A 19,674-nucleotide genomic window follows, 5' to 3' on the forward strand; every position below is an offset into this window, starting at 1 on the left:
CTAAACTTTGAGCTTAATTAGAGGCAGAAAATGTGTAATATGCACCCAGCTGTGACTGTGTAGCAGCAGCTACGATAAAATCTGTTCTTAACCCCAGCAATTAGACACTCTCCCCAGGCCGCTTCTGTTCGGACTGCCTGCAGCCGAGGAAAGCTGTGATAATGCTCCATCCTCTGCCAGCTGAAATGCTGAAGCATACATCCCGTTTAAGAGGCACATCTGCATTAAAAGGAAATCTTGTAAGATACCAGGTGACGGCATGTTTCAGGCCGCTGCTGCAGTTTTAGGCTGTTCACCCTTCTTGATGCTAAAATAAGACAAAAAGTGTTTTTCCTTAATTTAATATGTCTAAATGCTTTTTCCAAAACCTTTCCTTTTTTGCCCTCAATTTAGAAAATTAAAACCCAGCGGAGTGTTTGCTAAATGATGTAAATGGTATTGATTCACATTACTTTTTGAGTAATGAAAACTCTTTCCACCTGGCTGGCGTAATCACCTTCAGTCACTTTATTTGAACCGTGTTTCCAGGAAAGTGGTGCTCTACTATTGGTCCGTTGGTTTAATATGTGTCAACAAGGCTCCAATTTAGATGTCAAAAATTAGTCCATTGAAAGGAAGTTGACTGTAAACAACTCAAGTTATCACTTTACCTGCTTAATAGATGTCAATATTTGTTATTTTTTCCCTATTCAGCGGCTGTGGCTCAGCTGGTCGATGTGTTCAAATGTCTTTGGGTAAAACCCACAGTATGCTGAAGGGTGTTTGATTGTAAAGACAATAATGCTGCATATATGTAATGTTGTAGATGGTGTAAACAGATGCTGAATGAGTGTGACCCGGTGAATGAGAAAGAGCTTTGCAGGTACATAAATATGGCTAAAAAGGCTTTCTTCGAGAATGGTCTATTGACAGTTTATGATAGCCTAAAAATGTCTAGATTGTGTTTAACTGTATTTCATCTACAAAAGGTAGCACCATACTATCACCATAAGCAGAGGTCACTCATGTTAAAGATCTGCGATACAGAGCATTAATGCAGTCAGAGAGAGAAGGCAGGCATCGCTGTAGCATCTTTAAAACTCGGCATCTCAAACCAAAACAATCTATACATCTCTACAGGTCGGAGGAAAGTTATTCATTTGACTGTGAGGTTTCCCTTCAAGGTACACAGAGCAAAGTGGTTAGAAACAATCAGGGCTCTTACCAAAATGGCTCGACTGTGCTGGAGGCCTGCGATGGGTGATGGAGGATGGGGAAGTGGAGTAAAAGCAAGGTATCTCTCTCCAACGGGCCTGCAGAAACATGGCTGCCTGCCACGCTCTCAGCCTGAGTGAAAAGGTGAGCCAGCCTCATATGTCAGACTCCACAGCGGGTCACTGCCTCAGACAGAGGTGCAGTCCACACACTGAGCGGCGTTTAACGTGAAGAATAAAGAAGCAGGCTATCACACATAGGGGAGTTCTTTACACGTCATGCAAATTGAATAAGTGTGGACACAAGATCAATAAAGTGCTATTACTGTTTTTTTGAATATCTTCGAGTGAAACACAACATGTGCTTTTTCTCTTGGACACTTAACAAGATTTGTTTGATAGCTGATCTGGAGCTTTAAATCAATTTGTCTGAGCAAAAAGACACAGTTGGGATGAAAAGCCCCAGAAGAGTAACTGAACTAGCTTTCTCCTGAGTGTTTTCTTTTACCTTGGAGTTGTCCTGAAAATGTTCCTGCTGAATTGTCAAAAAAAGCACTTTATCTCGTCAGCTCTTCATCCACAAACTTAAAATCCAATATGTGCCACATAAGATGTTTAATCTCAAGCAAAACCACCTCTATCACTGATGAAACATATGTATCTGGATCTTCAGACAGAATGTGTTTCGTGTTGTGCTTACATCAATTTCCTACCATTACAGCTGATGTCTGATTGCTCAGCCAGTATCAGTGTGTCGTCATTTCAAGCTGAAGGCACCCGTGTTTGACATTTTGCCACCAAATCTTTGTTAGTACTGAAAGCAGTAACTTTGTATCGACAGTGAACCTCGAGTAGAAAAATAAACGCCGTGTTCTGTCACTCTAATGAATGTTCCTGATTTCAGAGAGCTGCTGTGATGCCAAATTTAGATGCTGTCAGAGCAGTCGTGGCCTCCATCAGTCCGTTACAGGCAGCAGCTTCTGTCCTGATGTGAACACTGACAGCTCAGACAGTGAAAAGTTTGAATGTCATCTCCTTTCCACTTCCAGTCCCATCTCAGACCCCAGAGGAGATACTTAAGGAGCCCTTGCACACTGACTCTGGTTCCAGGTCAGCTCCACAGGCAGATGTTGCTCATGAGCTGGCAGGAGGAACTGCTCTCTGCAGGAGAGAGGTAGATCTTGCCGCTGGGGCAAACACACACCTCATACACGGCCTGTTCCTGGAAGGCCTGACTGGGAGATGCTGTGTAGGTGCCAAGCGGGAGGCTTCCAAACTGAATGCTGTTTGCATCTAGAAGTATCTGGAGAGAAAACATCAGAGGGATGGTAGAAGTCATTCAGATTATCAGATGTGCCCTGAGTAATGTATTACCAAGTGGAACTGAGAGATGATGTGAAGAAATCAGCAAATACAGGGTGACAGGTGGAGTAAAATATCGTAGCAGCGCTGACCCCATGAGTTACTTTGAGTAGAGAAAGAGGTTTTTGCTTTGAACACAGAACTGAATTCATTTTTGGCAGCAAATCTGATGTGGCTCTCAGCATTGGAGTGATAGTTGGTTAGCTGCTTCCCACTAAGTGTCTGTGTATCATAGGTGCAGACAAGGAGGAAGCAACACTCGGACAATGAACTGCACACTCTGCAGTATACTGGTGGGCTCATGTCCGGTGTGGCAGTTAATCCAAAAAACAAACGGCACCACCTTAAGTGCTGTGTAAATGTCTACAATTCAAATGAGTTTGAAGGTCAGCATTTGGTATTAGCACCTTTTATTATTCAACACAGTATGAACCCTCTTAGACAAGCTTTCTTGTCATTTCTTTATGTAGTCTTCAGAAATAGTTCTCAAGGCTTCTTGAAGGAAGCTCCTCTTTGGATGTTGGCTGCCTTTTGTTCCGTTCTCTGTCAAGATGATAATGTTGACATCCAAGGTCGAGGAAAGATTCATCCCTCCATAAGACCTGTTGCCACTGATTTTCAGTCCACTTCTTGTGTCATTTGGCATAGCTCAGCCTTTTATCCACTTTTCTCTTCCTTAAGAATGGCTTCTTAACAGCTTCAGATACTATCCGTCGACTTCTTTTGTCCTTAAATTTTAGGACTGCACACCATTTCAAGATGTGTCAAGTTTTTATCCAATAGCTCTTCAGGAATCCCCTTGTTGGTGCAAAAATACAATAGTTTTTGTTCATCAAACTGTATTCACTTTGGCATTATTCATAGATGCAATCAAAGAAATGGGAATAAATGGTGTCTTTGTGACAGGTTGCTAACCAAGTGATACGATTTAAAGTTTGTTCTCTATGTATCAAAAAACAAGGAGATGGTATAAGGACTGCACTGACAGTGATTTTAAAAAGCAGCCAATGTCCAAAGAAAACGTTGCGCTTGCAGTGCAGTCCCACCAACAACATTTATATTCATGATGTCAAAAGCAAAGATAAGAGCTCTTCCTTTCTTTTCCAGTCCTCACCTCTCCCTCTGTGGACTCCAGCTGTAGGTCCTTTCTGCTGCTGATCTTCAGCGTCCCCTTAGCAGCACTAACCTCCACCCCTCTGGGAGCCTCCATGGTCAGGGTTCGTGTTGGAGACTCCAACCTTCCAAGAGAAAACAACACCAGCACTTTAAGCAGGTGAACTAAACTGTTTATGTGAATGATTTAATTGCTGAGCACACCAGCCATTCCAGGTTAAAAGAAATGATTTGGATAATAGTTCATACATCCTTGTGTAATGAATTTTTTCCTTAACATTTGTTTCATTAGAAAGCCAAGGCAGCAGAGCATAAAAAATGGAGTCAAAAAGACAATCATTTAAGGAAAAAACAGGCAGCTTTTTGATACTTCTGTTTGACTCCTACTGGGGAAGTATAATTTCAGTCTTCACCTCTTATGACTTCCCTACCTGAGCAGAATCAAAGCAGCTGCTCATGTTAAAGCCGCTCCTCTCATTATTCCAAATCAGTGGGTCCATCCTGAGCACTTCATAACTGTAACAGCTGATTTTGACCTTCAGCAACGCTGAGGTTAATACAGTTTGCGTTTTCCTCCTGTGGACTATTTGTTTACACACGGAAAGATAAGTGTGAGAGCCAATCAATGTGGAATTTGTTTTCATAATTCATGACTGTTTCAAATTGATTTTCTCCCCCACATCTTCCCCAAATCTGTTTCCAATGAATTTTAAATATTAGACTTTAAGGAGCCGCCTTGAAATCGTTTAAATCTCCATACCCTCTGAAAGGGACACATTTAGGATTATTCGCAAGCAGAATAAAGAAATAGGGGGAAAAAAAGACATTTAAGAAGCCTGTCAGCATACAGTTCGAGGAGAATCTGTGAAATGCACCTTTGACCTGACTGTTTTGACCTTTAACCAGACCTGTAAGGATCTAAATAAATGTTTTTGGCATTTATTATTTTCTACCTCCGTTATTCTTTATCTCTATTTACTAACAGCAAGCAGATATGCCGAAAAATTGAGAGCATTGTTAAAACTCATGCCAAGGACGTGACGTTTCAGTTTCAACTCGCATTTGATGGTTTACTGTGGATAAGTGAAAAGACTTTAACTGCAAAAAGGCTTTAGAACTATGTGCAACTTTATAATTAAGCAAAAAAACACATTCTATCTTCGACAGCAACACCCCCCACCCGAAAGCTCCTGCCTTTCATTAGCGAGCCACAAGAATGTTTGAGTGAGCCACATGTTTTAATAATTTCTCGAGAGTCCACAGATGATCCATGGCTTGGACAGAGGAGTCATTAAAAGACTCATTTACAACTCTCTGCACTGAGCTGTGCTGTAAGAAATGAGTGATATGCAATGCATGTGTTATATTTTCACTCCATTCAAAGCAGTTCAATCATAACCCACTGCCGGCATACACACACTAACCCACACATATACAGGGTAAATCTGCCAGAAGACAAAGTGCTCAATTTCCAAGAGTGCTTGTTTCAGACACAGTCCAGAAGAAAGCATTAAATGAATTAAATTTAAAAAATATATCTCTTAGGTTTTTATAACCAGCTCAGACTTCTTTCATTATCACGTATGTTCATGGGCTGCGAGGCTCCAACAGCGCCGAGAAGTCACATTTCACCTTTAATACTGTCAGTCAGTCAGCATTAATGAGCTTTCATTTAAAATACATCAGTGACTGATTTAGACTTGCATTACCCCTGTTAAATCACACCATTTTAACCCCAGTCCCTGCTAATGGTATTTAACGTAAAAGATGGACTAGTTGTTTGATTGCATGTGTGAGTTTCACAAGCTGCAGAGGTTAAGAAGTTCATTTGAATGTTTACAATGACGCGACACAAGTGGCAGCCAGCTACAGCAGCTGTGGACGTACTGTGTCTCTCTTTTTATCCTCTTGAGATTTTTTTTTGAGTGAAAACACAAAATTTGAATTTTTTTTTTTTGTTTATTTATTTTTTACAGCAGGAAAGTTGTTTGCATCTGAAAACTCCTGATTGAAATTTCCAAAGCCCAAGTAATGCCAGGAACAAGGCAACCAAATCCAGACCAGACTAGTTGAAGAGGAGATGTCTAAGAAACAGAGCAGGAACTAAAAGGAGAAAAAAAAATGACGGAAGGATTTCTTTCTGATCGTCAAGGGAAGTGTGAGATCACTGACAGATTGAATGGATGAGCTTGGAGCCCTAATTGGAATGCAGCTGGAGTACTGGGAAGGAAACATGGCAGCAGGCTGGATTCCAACACCTCTTTACTCAGCTTTCAGACTATACGGGCAGACAGAGAGGTAACAATGAAGGAGGAGGGATCGCAGCACTTGTTCACAACAGATGGCGTAATCGCTGAGAAGGAGCATCTCTGCATCCCAGATCTTGAGCTGTGAGTTTCTGTCCATGTTTCTGCCTCTACTGAGAGTTCACCTGAGTTACCTGCCGACGCTGTGTGACATCATCAGGTAAGTTATTGCTGATCCTTTCACGACGATCTCTTTAGAGTTCTATCACACCTCTCTCTGCTACACTTTTTATCTTATCTCTTCAGAAATATTCTGAAACAAAGGTTTGTTCATTATATTTATTCTCCAGTTCTGTTCCTTCCCTGAAATGTTTACAAATGTTAAATTTTTTGCATGTTCTTTGGCCAGTTGTCTACTTTCTGCCAATCTTACACTAATCAATCATTGAAAAATTGGCAATAGAATGCAGATTCATATATTTTCAGAAACTACTGCACTAAAACTATTAGGGATTTGTTCAGTGAGGTAAGCAGCTTGAGGCCTTAATTTTCCATTAGGAGCCTTTGGAGAAGAGGATGACAAAGCTATTTTGTTTTAAATGTTACAATGCCTTATAACTCTCAGATCATTAGGCTGAGTGATGAGGCCATCGGTTTCCTGAAAGCAAGCTTCATTCTCTAATGTTCCGGAGAGCTTGTTATATCCAGAATATTCTGGGGCTCCTGGTTCTATTCACAAAATTCAGATATGTAAAGTCCTCATAAGAGATTACTTATGGCTTATTTGAAGTCAGAAAGGCTTTTTATGACAGACTCGCCCATTATCTTAGAAACCTGACCAACCCACAGTCAAGCCGACCTTTACATCCACAAAAAGGTCACCGTATCACAGGACTGTGGAGCGAAAAGCTGCACAGAGAAAAATGTGCTGATGATTGTAGTTGGAAGGAGGAAGTCGGTTTAAATACGGCACATCCACTCTGTTTGCTCAGAAGATTACAAAGATGAAAGTAAAGTTTATCTTAAATGTCACTATCGCAATGTTCCACTGGGCTTTACACACTGACAACAGCCTAAATTTCACTTACAGTCTCTGGTTGATGAATCCATTAAGTAACGGATTAAACAAAACAACACCCACTGTTCTTTATTATCAAGATGAAAAGCTTCATATTTCTTACGAATTTGAGAAATGTGATGGTGAGAGTTGATCAGCAAGCGTTAATAAGGATTCTTCACATGGACTTTCAACAGTTCTTAACCAAAGCCCAAATGTGTTTCATATTTTGGTCTAAAGGCTTTACTAAAACATGTTCATAGGAACACAAGGGCTGGGTCTGACATGACGTTTGAGCTCAACTAGCTTTCTACCATCTTTTCACACATTATGTGGCTGAGATAAGCTTTGTTTGGTTCTCTTATCAACAACTTTTCACTGACCTCTCACTCTTTGTTGCCTCCAGACAGAGCAACAAAGACAGTAATGAGAGCAATGAGTGCAACTGTGCACTTCTCATGAATCCACTCATTCTGGGAAAGTCTGACAAAGGGATGCAATCTGTGGCCATGATAGAAATCTAATGCAAAGGTAAGACACAATGAGCTACTGAATTGGAGAGCAACACCATGAAAACAGCTTAAATTTTACTATCCTTCAGGGACAATTCTACTTTCAGGCAGGTGAAACGTAGTGTTCACAACCTTAAGATATATAAAGCTTCATAAAACACACTAAAAAGGTAGTATGTGGTAAATGTAAGGATACAAATTCTATCTTTTGAGCCAGTCATCAATAGAATGTGTCACTATAAAGCCCATAAATTCCATATCGAAGACATCATTAGCTGACTCCTCATGTGAATTTAACAGTATTATGGCATTAGAGATAGAATTTCTAATTCTTTCTCACTTTCCAGAGAGAAGAAACTCAAACTCTCCATAAAGAAGATGGAACATACACTATAAAACGACCTCAACCATTCAAGGAGTTCTTTGACAGAAAATGTGACACAAATCAGACGGTTTAGTCCCAACAATCATACTACTAACTCTAAATGTCAGTGACAGTGTTGATGGATCTTATAGAGCAATTAAAGACGTTCCTTACTTCTAATGATAAGATAACGCTTTTTTGGCTAATGCAGAAAACACGCCTTGCATCAAAAACTCAAGTTTTAAAAAACAACAGTCCCTATCATACACTGAAATCAGGTGACCACAAAATGTAGTGGAATTAGAAATAAAACTGTTGTGTACCTGTGCCTTCCAGAAGGCAGAAATTGATACTCCTTGTGCAGGATGCGGATGGAATCCAGGACCATTTTATTTCCCAGTTTGATAGATCCCCTTGAGCAACTGTCAAATAAGAAATTTTTCCACTGAATGGCCCAATAACTTAGAGCAGACGCTGACGAGGTGTAGCATCCTGGCTTTCAGTTGAACTGACAGACCCCTGAGCCAAACAGATGAACGTGTCAGTAAGTTTGAAGCAACAATTTGCTCTCTTATCGAAAAGTGAAGTTATTTTTGGCCATGGTCAAACAACGTAAGCTAGAGAAGGAGCAACAGATCTCTGCTGCTGCCAAAACAACCAGAAAAACACACTCGGGCTGGACAACATCTCAGTTCTTTTAAAGGGGCGGTAGAAAAGTCTGAACAGAGCTGGTGGGCCCAAGAAGAGTTGTTCCACTCATCTTTTGTCTTCTTAATGAACATGTCACTCTTGCAAGGACACTGCAGCCACACAGACCATCCTGAAAGTGGCCCACTTCAGCTGGAGATGGTTGTGAGGCTGGCAATGGCAGAATGTTCCACTAAACATGAAGTGAAAAGTCATTTTCCAGCTTTGTGATGCTGGGCCTGGAAATGCACCATGTGATATCAGCATTGTAACGAATCAGAGTGCCTTAAAATCCCATTTGGTCTGCCTATGTTGCTCAAGCAGTCGATTTCAAGCAGCCCCCCACCACCACCACCACCACAAAAAGATGAAAATGTGAGACTTTTTGTTGTATTGATCAGATCTGCATCTTTTATCTGTTCACCAAAGATGTGAGAGGATTTCCTCCTGGGTGTATGTGGCCTACGTTACAGAAGTATCACAGAGAAACAAAACTGCAAATCAGCAGTACGAGGCCTGATATCACAGCATTTATCACACAATTTCCTTTCCAATTCTGATGGATTTGGGGCAAGTGCATTAGGAATCAGGGCACCATCCTTCAGACAGACAAAAATTATGAGATTATATAATTGACGGAAATATTTCTCATATTTAGGCCTATCATCTCCGACTGCAAGCAGCCCTTATCATCGGGCTGAGTGGGCAGATAGCCGAGAAGTCAAAACACGAAGGCTCGCAGCCAAATTCCATGCAATTATCAATCTCAGTGTAAAGCACCACAGGGTATTTTGAGAGAAAAAACTGAGCTGCACTGAACTACAGAGGTCAGTGTGAGGTGAGCAAACTGCTCAGAGCCTGACGAGAGCAGTGACTAAAAGTAATGAAGTAATGAGAGACACATTAGGAACACATCCATTTAAAACTAAACTCCCATTGTTTTAGACACATGAATAGGGCATTCATGAGAAGCTGTTCAACCGAAAAGAGTAAAATACGAGGTCAATCATAGAGGACTAATCACACTGCTCAATAAAAAAAACTGTTTGTACTACTGCCTTTGCACTGTAAGAGAGCTGTGGTGGCCAATCCAGCTGTGAGAATGAGGTCTCATGATGTCTGAAACACTTTTTGACTCCCAACATTATCATCTTGGAATATGTCCGTGCTGTCAGGGAGTCGCAACATAATGTTGCTGAGCTTGGATCTGACCAATGGAAGCCACCCTAGATCATAATGCTGCCCCCACAGATTTGTACAGTAGGCACTTGTCACGATGGGTGCAGCACTTTACCCACTGCTCTTATTACCTTGATGCATCCATCACTCTGAAACAGTGAAGTTAATCTGGCCTCAGACTACATTACCTTCTTCCATTGCGTCAAAGTTTAGTCTTTATACAAACTAATACATTTGAAGCCTTTTCTTATTCTCGGTAAGGCTCACTGACAAGTGTTTTTTTTTTTTTTCACACTACACAGCCATTTTGTCCCCATATTTTGGGTTTTTGGCTTCACACTGTGCATGTGGAAATGCTCTTACTTTCACTATTCAATATTAATGTTTCATTGACCTTCGACAGGACTGTTAAAGGTCTTCCGCTGATCACATTTCCTCCTCAAGGATGATGGTTCATAACTATCCATCCAGGTTTTAAAAAGGCGTTGGACAGTGCCTACCCAAATTTTAGAGTTTCAGTAATCACCATAGTTGTTTGCTTGATGCAGACCATTAATTTGGAACTCAGAAAAGAGTAACAATTTCCCCATGACCTCAGAAAGGGTCTTTAAACATGGTTGTTTAAAATAAGGGAAACTACTTACTGAATCAGTCAGAGTTAAAAAAAAAAACGGATTAATCGCTGCTCTACTTTTCCATTGGGAGGCTCTTACCTATTTGTTCAGTTAAATTCAAGTGCTTAAATGTTGTTTTGGCCATGCAGTGTAAAATATTAAGCTGCTTAATCATTTTTTCCAAGCAAAAACATAAAAGAATGCTTGCTTTTTGTTGTTAAAATTCCAATTACAGTACTGCTGCAGATGAAATACTCATTTGCAGTTGCAGCTTTTGTCCTTTCTCTTTATGTGCATTTCTGTCTCAAAATGAATAAGTATGATAGATTGAGTTTTGGTTTATCTATCATTAATACAGAGTGAGTTTTCATGTCTTTTGTATATAATTCAAATAAAACACAACAGTACTGAACAGTTGAACATAAACACTGACACATGATGATTATTTAACAGTCCTGGCATAAAAGCTGTGAAAAACTGCTTCATCACTGCAGCTAAATACTTGTCATTTTTACCTTGCTTTATCTTTCTGTGCACGTTTCAGCCATTTAGGTATTAAGAGCATAGAGCTGGTGTATGTAGCTTCAATATGAATGTTTATTGAAACAGCATGGTAATATGCTACAAGCTGCAATGTTTGCAGATTAAAATCAAAATTCTTAAGAAATAAACAAAACAAATAAACTTTAGCTTCCTGTATGGAAGCTGCATGAGGAATGGTGAGATGTTTGTGTGATTTGTGGAAACTGTAGGGGCTGCACAACCATCAGCCGCAAATTTCATCAATTCTTGACTCTTATTTGTGCTGATGAATCAGTCTAACTCAACAATTTCTTCTCTTTTCGTTGTTGGTTTAAATCCAGCAACGCTTCTCTCAAAACCAAATCTAAACTCAACCAGCACCTACCTGAAATATGTGCAGATAACTCCAGTATTCTCAGTGTGTCCTGAGTTCCTCTTAACTGTCATTCAGTTGTTCTTGTGCAAATAAACCTGGGGAAAAAAGGCCTGCGCAAAATTCAGCTCCCACTAGAATAGGCTGCAGCTATAAGAGACAGCTGAAGCAATCATCTAGCATGTAATCAAATGCCAGTTATTCTACTCCTTTTATTCAGTTACTTGAGGGATGAATGATGATGACAAACAAAGACGCACTCGAGTGCCAGTGTACACTGATTCGGTACTCAGGGAGGAAAACAGGTGCTTTAAAGAGGAGGAGGATCTCAGGTGGGTTTCTTTGATTTTGTCTTTGCTCTGTTCATCTTTCAGAATACCACTGAATGGCAGAGAAAGACAAAGAGAGAGATCTTTCATTTTAAAAAAGAAAAGGAGAACAACGTAGATGCAAGCCAAGCTGTGTCTTTAAGATTGAGAGTGGTTCACTGACAGCTGGCATGTGATTTGCAAGGAGGGTTTAACAAGGTTTGCTTTCACAGAGATAGAAGGAGTAAAAGGCCCAGAGCTTAGTATGTAAATATTGTTAAGCAATATATTTGTGCCATTTTAAATATTCATATCTTGGACTTTTTAAAAAAGGTTTGCTTTACAACAAGCTCAATAATATTCCTGAATTATTCTTGTTAGGTGTTAGGAGTGGTGTCAAAAGCAGAAATGATAGATATACTGGCAGAGTATATTTAATCGTTTTCCTCATTTACACTGAATTATACAGTATGATGTCATCACATTGGCTGATGAATTAGATGTATGGGAGTAATCGGCCAATAGCCGATTCCAGTTCATGATTAATGTCTTTAATCATGAAAAACATCCTGCTTTGGTCTCATTAGTTGGAGGCAGTACAGATTTTCTGTTCCATGATGAGATATGCCAGCACAGTGTGAGGGCCAGGTTATACCAGAAAACAACAGCTTGTCGAAATAAAAGCAGCTTAGCTGACTGTTTGGATTGCTTATGGCAGGAAAACAACCAGTGGATGGAATCACTTATTTGAACAACAAATGATACTAAAAGTGACACTTTTTATCTGATTTGTACATTATGGATATGAAAGTCTCTGAAATAACATTTACCTGTTTCGCAGTATATTTCAATACTTAATCATACTTCCAATTAATCAATTTCTTGACTTGCGTCCTACAATTTCAGTGGTATCACATGAGGTTCATACAGAGTGACTATAGCTCAGGAGGTAGGATGGTGATCCTTCAGGTGGAAGGATTTACACATCAAAGGATCCTAAAAGTAATCTAATGTTTCAGGTTGACTACAAGATTGACAGTAGGTTAATGATGCTATTCTTCACTAAAATCTTTACCAATTAGCATTAGAAGCACGTTTATCCTCAATGCTCTGGGGATGATAACGACACCAAACTTGAGTTGTCTAGTTAAGTCTACGACATCAACAGTCTGTATTCTGCAGGTAGTTTAGGACCACAGTTGCTATTAAGTACGACTTTCTGAGATGATTACACTAGTCAAATGTTTTTGAATGGACCATAGATTTCAAAGAAGGCTGGAGCTCACTGATGCTAATGCAGTGTAATAATATAAACGGATGAAGAACTCCAGTCTTCTTTTATCCTTTGTAAAGCTGATTGTCCTGTAACGGAGAAGCACCTGATCCAGCTGCATACTTTTTGGAAGAGATAAAATGAGCTGCTGTGCTCACTTTTGTCTGTTCACCGCAGTCTTCAAAGTTAGCACCCGGTTGTTGTGTTCCAATGAAGGTTGACTGGAGCAGAAGCTAATAAATACCCTCAACCACTGCACAACCATTTGAGACATGATTGAATGTCAAGAGCCCATTTTAACCCGCAAAATCGAGATGTTAGCAAGTGTTAGTGGGCAATTCAAACGTAAAATGAGTCTGTTTAAACTTAAACATTCAATTGAAAAGCTTTAAAATATATTTTTTAAAATGTAGATGACAACAGTTGCTCAGACAGCCAATATTTTATTGTTTTTGCGAGGTTTTGACAAAGTAATGTTTTTTTTTTCTTATTTTCTTATTGCGTAGTCTGGTGAGAGCCTTTGTAGCCTGTTTGGTACAAATTGGACATTTTGGATTTTTCTATGGGTTTAAAAATCATTTAATAGTTTTAATCATCTAGTAATATTAGCATAGCTTAACTGATACATTAAAACCCTAATTTTTAATGACACAAATGTTTTCTCTGATTAATTTTAAAGAACTGTTGCGCCGTTCCGTTGTTCTTGTGTTTAATTTGGCAGCAAACATGTTCATTTCTGTATGCTACTTTATAAAAAAACCTCACCTTTATATGTACTGCTGCTAAACAGATTTAAAAGGGATTTTCTTTAAACAATTTGGCCAATGAACAGATTAAAAATAGAATCTAAAAAAACATATTTAGCCTTGAATTCACGTCATTTTTAGTCTACATCATTCAGTTTGCTCCGTTCTTCTTTTTCCGTGCTTCTGTACGATTCATTAAGAATAAAAAAATTTTTAAAAAAAAGAGCTTTCATACCATGTTTGGAAAAGAAATTGGGTTTAGATTAGAGGAGTATTTATTTAGTCCTGGCAGTACAGTTTGTACATCGGCGTGACTGGAATATTTTTCAGTTATTTAATAGTGGAGGAAGCCGGTCACTTTTAAACTGTCTGAAGTCGTGATGGATTTTTATCAAAACATCCAAAATCTTTTAACTGACTGTAAACAGAATTCAGCTTTGATAGTGTGTAAATTTATTATCTTTGATCTGGAATGCTTTTAAACAGGAAATACTTGGTGAACATCTCGCTGCTTTTATCGTGTCTTGGCTGTCTCCTGTTTTACTGCCTCTTGTTAAGATTTTGACCACATTGCAGATGGTCAACCCCAAGTGGAGTCTGTGTGTGCGAAAATCCTGTGTGTGTCTGAGTAGTTGCTTGAAAGTAAAATCATCAGTATTCCTCTCACTCTGGAGGAATTAGCTGCCAGAACACTGCTTTTTCTGCCAACTTTGATCCCAGCTCTCCTCTCAGGACCAGTAAGGTGGACAACAAACCGCAAACCTTATAGCTTGTTAATAGACCGACGAGGGGCTCAGAGCCTCAGGCAGAGTTCAGCTGGAATCGCATGCAAGTTGGAGGGAAAGAGTACAGTATATAGCTACACCTTACCCACTTTCTCCATGCTCTGTCAGTGCTTTAATCAATTCCTGACTGCTATTGAGAGAACTAATAAATTAGTTTGCCTCTCGGCTGTGAAATTAATATAGTGGTCAGATGTGTTGGTAGTAGCAACCAACAGATGCTTGACTTTACAAGACGGTGCTTGAGATAATGATACTGGTGAGTAATAGTTCCTGCCACGTTTTTTATTCTTTATTTTTTTTCAAAAGTACAGTCATCGACTTTGAAATGCCACAGAACATTTATCATCCTTATTTAAAGATCTCGATTTTAATTTACCAGGATATGAACATGTGACGTTAAGCTTTAATGAAGTAACTGAAAAAGAACTTACTTGAGATCCTCAGAGGTCCTCGTCTGGATCAGTGGAGTCTCTACAGAGTGTTCAAACACAGCACCCTCTGAGCCTGCCAAAAAAAACCGCAGTCTTTTAATTCACGTGTGTTTTTCACAAGGTTTCACATCTGCGCTTCAAAAAAAAATTAGGCTTTAATTACCCTAACCCATTTGCAATTGTTTTATCTTGACTAACAAGGAACAAAATCACAAAGAACTTTCTTATTTCATTAAAGTTAAATAGAAACATTATATAATGGAGTGGCAAAATTTAGACGTTTCATCTGTTGTTATTATTAAAAACACACCTTTTACTGTTGTTTCAGGTGAGGAAAAAAAAAGAATCACGTGACTGCAGCACAAATTACCTGTGACTGCAAACTTCTCTGCTGTCATGGTGACTTCCTCTTCGTCTGCGGTGAACAGGAGTCTGCCTCTGTCTCTACTTCGCACCTCCAGCCTCTGACAATGGGCCTCAACAGCGTCGGGTCCTGCAAATTTAAACATACGCTTTCTGGCTATAGATAAGAAATAACCATAAACACTGCAGAGTGCAGCAAAGTGCTGGAAATGAACACGCTAAGGCAACAGTTTTACGTATTCTGTACCTGAAAGTTGTCGAGATCGTCTGTATAATTCAGTTTAATAATGAATGAATATTAGAGAACATAATTTTTTCATAGTCTGTAAAGGTAACTACTCTTTTAAAATATTACACTGTCAGATAAAGGTTGCGTTTCGCGTCTGCGGCCCTTTTTAAACACAAAACTATGAGCAATCTGAAGCACTTGGTGGAGTGCGTGCTCTGTGAATGAAAGTAGTCTAACAAAGAAGGATAAGCCAAGCCTTTACAACAAATGAACACAAAGATGGGATGTATTCAGCTGGTGAGAAAAAACAATTCCTGTTGTTCCAGATGTGCATGCAGATATTTCTCATATCTCCCTTTTTCGTGCTCTCATTCTCTTTCTCCATGAATCCGCAGCCAGTGACGGCTGAGGAATTTAATCATTGTCGTCAAGCTTTCTCTTATTCTGGATAAAATGCACTTTTACAAAAACTGGCGCTGGTTTTCTCGGAAGAGTCAAGCATGATAAAAAAAAAAGTCATATCACCAGTCTTATCAAATCAGCATCAACTCTCCACTTATGCTGGCTAAGATCAATAGCTATTAATGTTAATAAGTGGGTCATTTGCTCTCTAGTGGTCATTAATCATGTGAATGACTTTGGTAATTTGGACTGATTGATGGTTAAACCTGATGATAAGAGGAATCTATTACCCTTTCCATAAACGAACCAGAGGTTGAAGTGTGATAGAAATGACAGAGTTGGGAGCACAGATTATCAAAGAGAATTTGTAGATCAAATGTGCTCATTTCTGTCAAAGTTATCAAAAAAATGGTATCGATGGGGCTATTCGGATAGCAAGACAGCTGAATGAAAAGTCATGTCTAAATGTGAGTAAGCATGTAATCCAAATGGCAATGGAGTACAAAACTACAGCTCTAGGTTTAAACTGTGTTACACTCCAAAAAGCAGGTGTTTCTCCATCATCGAGCAGACAAGAGGTAATTTAAACTCACCGACTGTGAGCTGACCGGTTATCTGGCCTTGACTGTTTCTGGCATTCAGCGTTACGTTCTTTTCTGACTGCAAGACCAACACGTTGTCCTAGGGTAAGCAGGAGTGGAGGAGAAGAGAAACATGGTGGGAAACAGAGCAAAAGAAGACCACACAAAGGTAATATACTGTAATTATCCATTTTAGCCCTCATAGCAGCTGATAGACAAAGTCACTGAGATGATCAGTGTAAACACTTTTGTCAGTCTAAAACAATTATAATAAGGTTTACCAAGTAGGTCTTTCTTGGATGTTGACCTGTGAACTTGACAACAATAATGCAAAAATCAAACAAATGGAAATTCCATTATGCTAAAATGGGTGATGAAGAATAGACAGAGTTTCAAGAGTACAAGGTTGGAGGGGCAGCTGAAGCATAGGTGAATTATTTTCTCCACTGCAGACATTAAACTATAGACTTGTTCTGCTTTCTGGCAGTTTTGAATTTTGAATATTCTGAAGGTCTGACATTTGAAGAATGGCAATCTTGTGTGTGTGAGTCACTGTGTGCATGCTGATCTGGCTTTGCCTGCATGCAGCAATTTTAAACCAGTTTTTTTAAAAGTCGTCTTTTTTTTCCTTCGCATTCTCTGACATGTTGTAGATGTCTGTTGCAACACGCCCCCTCTTTTATCATACTGTGTGCAATTTGAAAATAAACCCATCAAACTTTAGGTGTTCATGTCTGTCTGCTAGGCTGGTATGCTTAAAGCAGTGATTGTTAAAAGTCCTGACTGTGGATAACTGTGGATGTTTCCCTTTCTGTTTGCACTGTGCACTTGTTTTGTTGTTGATTATGTGAGTACACCAGCAACAGAACTATGGTTTAATGCTCTCTATGGTCTGAGCAGACTCTTGTATACAAAAGTAGAATCTTGGATGCAGCAGACATTCAGCTTTATTGTGCAAAACTGAATATGGATAAGTGGTGCAGAAAAGCTATGGGACACAATGATAATTTGTATTGTGACTTGTAAACAAAATTTTGAGGCTGCTTTAATGGATTTATAGACATCAGCAGGCACTAGAACAAACTAACAAATAAATGTCATGGCTAACATTTGGCTGTAAAGAGCAGTCAATTTACATATTGAAACAAATTTAAATTAGCATTCATTTGGATTTGTTTTGAACACCATGTACATTTAAACCCAACATACACTCCTACTAGGTTTTGAGTTTAGTTCACTCCTTGACAAACAACTATCTTGCTAAGTGGCTACGTGTGTACACTGTGCTTTTCAGAGAGTTTTGGTGGAGATCCACAGCCTGTTGGAGCCGGAAAAACAAGGAAACGGTGAATGCAGGAAATCAGAAAATCTGGAAACTTTGAAACCAAAAGAATTAACAGAGCACTTCAAAAGGGCCGAGGTTGTTCAAAATCACAGTAGCTGTAACATAGCTTTAAATAGGGTAAGAATATGTGTTGACTTCTGTCGCCCATATAACTTCATGAAGTTCATTCCAAAGTCGACTAAATGATATTACGTCCATAAAAACCTTTCAGAACAAATTCTTGTGTTGCTCACAGTCGTTGACTGAAGCTTCTAATCTGCTTTTATCTCACAATGATCAGTTCATGTCCATGTATTTACAGCTGTATTAATTGTAAATGCAAGTGACACTTACAGGCTTTTAGCTTCTAATTTGAGCAAATAATTATGCTGAAATGCAGTCTCATAGTTTCAACTGACTTCGAGCTTTCCCTTAGAGATGCCAATTATTATCTCAAGTGAATAATTATCTCAGCTCTGCAGTGAGCAACCTTGTAGAGGTCATTTGGTTTGTTTTCATTCCCTACTTGCTCCTTTCAAATATCAAGGCGCATTGTGAACACAAGTTCACCAGGAAGCATATCATCATGAAGAAATTAGCATTCTTGATTTGAATTATCCCTTTAAAGAGCTTACAGGTCTTAAACAGTTTCCTGAGGGGGCCGTGTCTGAGAAGCTCTCCTAAACACTTCCCTGAGATCCCATAAAAGGATTTTTAGTAACTGTGCCTGTTGCCGAAGGTCAAGTGCAGATCAGAGTGAAAGCACATAAATGGAGCTGCTGCTGTAAGTGCACTGGGCCCCATCAGACTGAAAAATTACCACGGCTGCTATAAAGCAAAGGATGCCTCCCTGCATACAATGAAAACACGCCACAGCTGAGAGCAGGAGCCTGGCGCACTCCTTCACTGAAACAGTTGAAAGGAAAGCAGCCTTATATGATGCCGCTGCTTTTCTGCGAGAGAATGAAAATAAAACAAAAACTAAAGGGCACGTTTCAGGGTTTAACAGTAATCCTAACCAAGTACTTGCAAACATCGTTTTAAATTCTAATTATAGTCTGATATGCAGACTGAAACAAAAACAGTCGTGCGTGAGGATAATAGAGTTTACCAGTCCTCAGTATTTACTGTGTGAGTTTAACAGGTAAATGTTGTAAGGTGTCCGCTGCAGGTGGGAACTCCGCAGATACTTACGATCATCTGACACTGATCTAATGCAAGCAGGTAAGACTGAGTGAAGGACAAGTTTCAATCTAATACAATTATACCTGCACCTGCTGCTATTTATAGATCAGTCAGACTCCTTGGAGATAATAAGAGAACCAGTAGTCTCAACAGCAGATATTTAATTAACTGTATCTGGGCACTGCGTTAACTCATACCACAGAGTTTACCAGGGAGACTGTTCAGTTTTTTTTAATTCAAAGATGCACTTCGCATTTATCTCTCACTATGTATTTTCCACATATGTAACAGTGACTGTACTTTTTCTGAATCAAAAGTTAAATGTTTCCACATCATTCCGCTTTGTAATCATTTTGCACACGACTGGGAAGACGTTTCTTAACAAAACAAAGGACTCAAGTCTCTTTCATTTGGACCTTTGCAGAAATCACAGCTATTGTGCATCACTGGCCTTTCTTTATGTCCACCTGCAGTTCGCAGCAGTGGGCTTTCACAATGTGCAAACGAATTAAAAGTCAAAGCTGCAGGATATAGACTCCACCAGCTGATTTCTTTGCCTCTGTACACATTCAAACTGAACGGAGGTACTCCGTGAAATCAGTCTCTGTTGGTCTTAGCATAAATTAGCATAAATTGCGTCTTAATGGTCCATGACTGAAATTCACTCAAATACGTCAATTTATTACAACACATACACACATACATACCTAATGGACTGACCACTTTGCTGAAATAATTCACTGCAGCTCTTCAAATCTAATTGGACCAGAGTTGGTCCAACAGCATACATTATTACTCCAACAGATGTGCAAAAGAAAGGTAAGT

At 39.3% G+C, this 19,674-nt stretch overlaps 2 protein-coding genes across 5 annotated transcripts in view; one reads left to right on the forward strand and one right to left on the reverse strand.

The window, feature by feature from the left end:
* Positions 1-836: 836 nt before the first annotated feature.
* LOC140282404 (zeta-sarcoglycan-like) overlaps positions 837-19,674 on the reverse strand; it is a 35,366-nt gene continuing 16,528 nt past the window's right edge. For 2 of the 3 annotated variants that reach the window (XM_072376995.1, XM_072376994.1), the window contains 6 exons: positions 16,353-16,440; positions 15,136-15,258; positions 14,766-14,838; positions 12,962-13,024; positions 3,670-3,793; positions 837-2,496 (listed from right to left, as the gene is read on the reverse strand). In XM_072376995.1, the coding sequence (XP_072233096.1) occupies positions 2,305-2,496; positions 3,670-3,793; positions 12,962-13,024; positions 14,766-14,838; positions 15,136-15,258; positions 16,353-16,440 (663 nt within the window). In that variant the 3' untranslated portion in view covers positions 837-2,304. The remainder of the gene's footprint in view (positions 2,497-3,669; positions 3,794-12,961; positions 13,025-14,765; positions 14,839-15,135; positions 15,259-16,352; positions 16,441-19,674) is intronic. The other variant, XM_072376996.1, reaches the window with a different exon arrangement.
* Positions 6,021-19,674, forward strand: part of dctn6 (dynactin subunit 6) — a 34,693-nt gene continuing 21,039 nt past the window's right edge. Inside the window, exon 1 of one of the 2 annotated variants that reach the window (XM_072376998.1) lies at positions 6,021-6,134. The gene's annotated coding sequence lies outside the window, so the exon portion shown is untranslated. Of the gene's footprint in view, positions 6,135-16,434; positions 16,510-19,674 lie in introns of those variants that run through there. The other variant, XM_072376997.1, reaches the window with a different exon arrangement.

The sequence above is a fragment of the Leuresthes tenuis genome, unplaced genomic scaffold (assembly GCF_036924035.1).
Source record: "Leuresthes tenuis unplaced genomic scaffold, fLeuTen1.0.hap1 SCAF_22, whole genome shotgun sequence".
Taxonomy (NCBI): domain Eukaryota; kingdom Metazoa; phylum Chordata; class Actinopteri; order Atheriniformes; family Atherinopsidae; genus Leuresthes; species Leuresthes tenuis.